The 3730-nt window shown below is 38.3% G+C and overlaps 1 protein-coding gene across 1 annotated transcript in view; it reads left to right on the top strand.

Moving 5' to 3' along the window:
• Positions 1-3730, top strand: part of LOC107753137 (multiple epidermal growth factor-like domains protein 9) — a 15416-nt gene that overhangs the window by 10102 nt on the left and 1584 nt on the right. Inside the window, exon 4 of the mRNA XM_016569262.1 lies at positions 1560-1829. Within this exon, the coding sequence (XP_016424748.1) occupies positions 1560-1829 (270 nt within the window). The remainder of the gene's footprint in view (positions 1-1559; positions 1830-3730) is intronic.

Genomic DNA, 3730 nt, shown 5'->3' with positions numbered 1-3730 from the left:
AAGTCGTGGCCTAATGGTTAGAGAGTCGGACTCGTAACCCAAAGGTTGCGGGTTCGAGTCTCGTACTGGCAGGGATTGTAGGTGGGGGGAGTGAATGTACAGCGCTCTCTCCCACCTTCAATACGGTGAGGTGCCCTTGAGCAAGGCACCGAACCCCCAACTGCTCCCCGGGCGCCGCAGCATAAAAATGGCTGCCCACTGCTCCGGGTGTGTGTTCACGGTGTGTGTGTGTTCACTGCTGTGTGTGTGCACTTTGGATGGGATAAATGCAGAGCACTAATTCCGAGTATGGGTCACCATACTTGGCCACATGTCACATCACTAGATAGATAGATAGATAGATAGATACCTCGTCTGTTGGCATCACACTGTCTGTAGCTGGTGCATGAAGCTGGCACAGGCACAGCCCACGACTTCTCATGGCAGGAATGGGAGGAGTGCCGAAATGAATTCCTCCGCCTTCTGGCCACTTCCTTCTGTCACTGGCCAGCAGTGTGTCTCTCATGTCATGGCTGTGGCAGCGAGGCCAGTCAGTGGGGTGGTGTGGGGACAGATCTGCTTCAGGGAGGGGTTGCCCTGGCAACAGCGGCCATTGAGAAAACGGATCAGCGATGTCATGACTATTGAAACTGCAGAGCTTGCATTACTGCGTGATGTTTCTGCTAGCGGGCGGTTGTAGGTCAGTCAGTGAGTGCTGCAGCAGTCAGGCAGGTCAGGATGTTAATCTAGCACAGTCATTCACACATCCTGCTGACTTTCTTTCCTATCATATGAATATTTCATTGTGTGTGTTTGTGTGTTGAACACTCTTAAGGATGTTGTAAACTTCACTCCTCTGTATTCCACTTACAAATAATGACAATACCATGGTTTCTGGGTCTGGCACTATCATAATACCATGGTATTTTTAAAGTACTGTGGAGTCCCATGTAAATGTCATGAATATGCTCATTAAGTATCATCTAAGCATAATCATTTTATGTATAAAATAATTTAAATTAGTAAATTAAAAAGCGATTCTCAATTACCACTTCATTTTCCACTTCTGTAGAATATGGTGTCAGACTTGAAATTTGGTGCTGTGGCACCACCTTGTCGTTGGAGTTGGAACTACAAGTGGCCTCTTAAAGTATTTTACACTTAAGTTGCACTTAAAATATGCTAGAGCTTTTCTCACAACTAAAATTGTCAACTAAAATTGTGACTAAAAAAAAAAAGGCTTTTTTTTTTTAGCAAAAGACAAAAACCATGACTAAACCAAAAAAATAAATAGATTAGAGAATAGATTGTATGAAGTCAGTTCCCTTCAACTTCACACTGGTGTCTTACAGAATATGGATTTTGTTGCATTTTCAAGTGTGGCACAGCTATCTAAATACCTTTTAGGCCCACTGTACATTAAAATGAGTCCAGGATTAAAAAGCGAACTGAAGGTTGTGCATGAGGAGATTAAAATATTATTGTAATGCTATATAAAATAAATGACAAATCCCTTATTTGCTGTGTTTGCCATTATGTAACTCTAGTTTTTGATCAGGTCTGTTTAAATGCATTTACAGATTCCAGTGGACAACCTGTATGTGACGAATGTAAGCCTGGCTTCTCCGGCCCAAGATGCAGCGTGTGCATGGACGGTTTATTTAAATCAGCAGGCGCGTGCGTGCCCTGCGAGTGTAATGGGAACGCAGACCCTCGCTCCATGCCACAAATATGCCACCCTGAGACAGGCCACTGCCACCGCTGCATCAACCACACAGCGGGAGCACACTGTGAGATCTGCACTCGTGGATACACAGGGGACGCCCGCTACCACAACTGCACCCTGAGAGGTACGACACGTGTGTAAGCATTGTGGGAACATACATTACTGGTCAAAAGTTTGGAATAATTCAGATTTCTTTATATTTTTTAAAGTATCTTATGCTCACCAAGCCTGCATTTATTTGATCAAAAATAGTAGTATTGTGAAATATGATAAAAACATTTTAAATAGCTGTTTTAAATTTAGATATATTTAGATAAAAGTAATTTATTCCTGTGCTGCAAAGCTGAATTTTCAGCATCATTACTCCAGTCTTCAGTTTCACATGATCCTTCAGAAATTATTCTAATATACTGATTTGCCTCTTAATTATTATTAATCATTATTGGTGCTCAATTATTAATAATGCGTCAATGTTGAAAACATGCTGCATAAAATTCTTGAGGAAACAGTGGTAATTTTTTTCAGGATTCTTTGATGAATAGAAAGTTCAACATATTTTGTTATTTATAAATGCTGAATAAAAGAGTAATAATAATAATAATTATTATTATTATTTAATCTTACTTATCCCAAACCTTTTCCACAAAAATATTAAGCAGCATAACTGTTTTCAGCATTGATAATGAAAAGAAATGCTTCCTGAGCAGCAAATCAGCATATTAGAATGATTTCTGAAGGATCACGTGACACTGAAGACTGGAGTAATGATGCTGAAAATTCAGCTTTGCATCACAGGAATAAATTACATTTTAAAATATATTAAAATAGAAAACACTTATTTTAAATTGTAATAATATTATGATAATTGTAATAATACTACTTTATTTTTGATCATATATATAAAAAAATTTACTTTATTATTCCAAATATTTTATATGCCCTGACATGTTGTAATGATGAGGTTCTTGACGTGTGATGCACCGCAGTTTCTGTCTATCTGAAAATACCATTTATTAACAGAAAAACTCATGATCTCATGAAACTTGCAAGTATTTGCAAATCCCATGATTTGTGGTTCCTCAAAAGTGGTATCTTGCAAGCAGCTTTAGGCAGACTGGTAAAAACGTCTAGCTAGATTCCCTGAAACTGCACGTCTGTCAGCAAGTCCGAATGGAGGATTTTAGCAAGTGCTCACTTTTTTGCGTGCAATATTTATCAAACGGTCATTGAATAGACAATGGGAGTTTGTCATTCCACTGATGAAAAAGCATGTGTCACTGCATTTTTTTCTTTTTCAGTAACTCATAATGGTGTCATGTCAAAAGTATGTGAGTGCATTTGTTGCTGTAGTGGTTGCTGGGATCCCATCACATGAGTCATGAATAACCAGTGCAAGCTTTGATGTAGCCTGGATAATTTTTAATGATTTTATTATACTGTTCGCACTTTTACCTTAACTAAGGATAAGGATCCTTGTTAAGGCAGTTGTTTATCGTCAGTTCCTGTGTGGGCAGTCTATTCTTTTGACAACGCCTTATTTAAAGTGTTATGTTGTATATAACATTAGATTAACTTTACGGTAGATGACAAATGGACATGGGCATACTAATGACAAGGTTTAAAGTTAAATGTATATATTTGCATTTTTCTTTAAGTCTTTTGACAATAGATTTTAACAGTTAGACTCCCATATGCTGAATCCACACAAATAAGTAAAGTAAAGGAAAAATTGAAATCGCATCATATGACCCCTTTAACATCTTTAGTGCTTGATAATGCATTAATGCTTTCCGTCATGTGGAGGCGTCACACCACAGGACTGAAAATATGAACAAAGTTAATATTAGTTCATAGTAGCTCCATGTCAAATATTACAAATTTGATTAATAATGGGGGCCTGGGGGGTAAAACTTAAAAATAGTGGGGGTAAGACATGCTTGACGTGTCTTGTTTGCTTCCTGTTTTCTTGAAAATAACTGTATTTTTAGCCACCTTTTCATCATACAAATAGCCACACCACAGACC

Source organism: Sinocyclocheilus rhinocerous, unplaced genomic scaffold (assembly GCF_001515625.1).
Source record: "Sinocyclocheilus rhinocerous isolate Xijiao unplaced genomic scaffold, SAMN03320098_v1.1 scaffold20, whole genome shotgun sequence".
Classification (NCBI taxonomy): Eukaryota; Metazoa; Chordata; class Actinopteri; order Cypriniformes; family Cyprinidae; genus Sinocyclocheilus; species Sinocyclocheilus rhinocerous.
The sequence above is the reverse complement of the archived record's forward strand: the minus strand, read 5'-3'. Positions and strand labels throughout refer to the sequence as shown.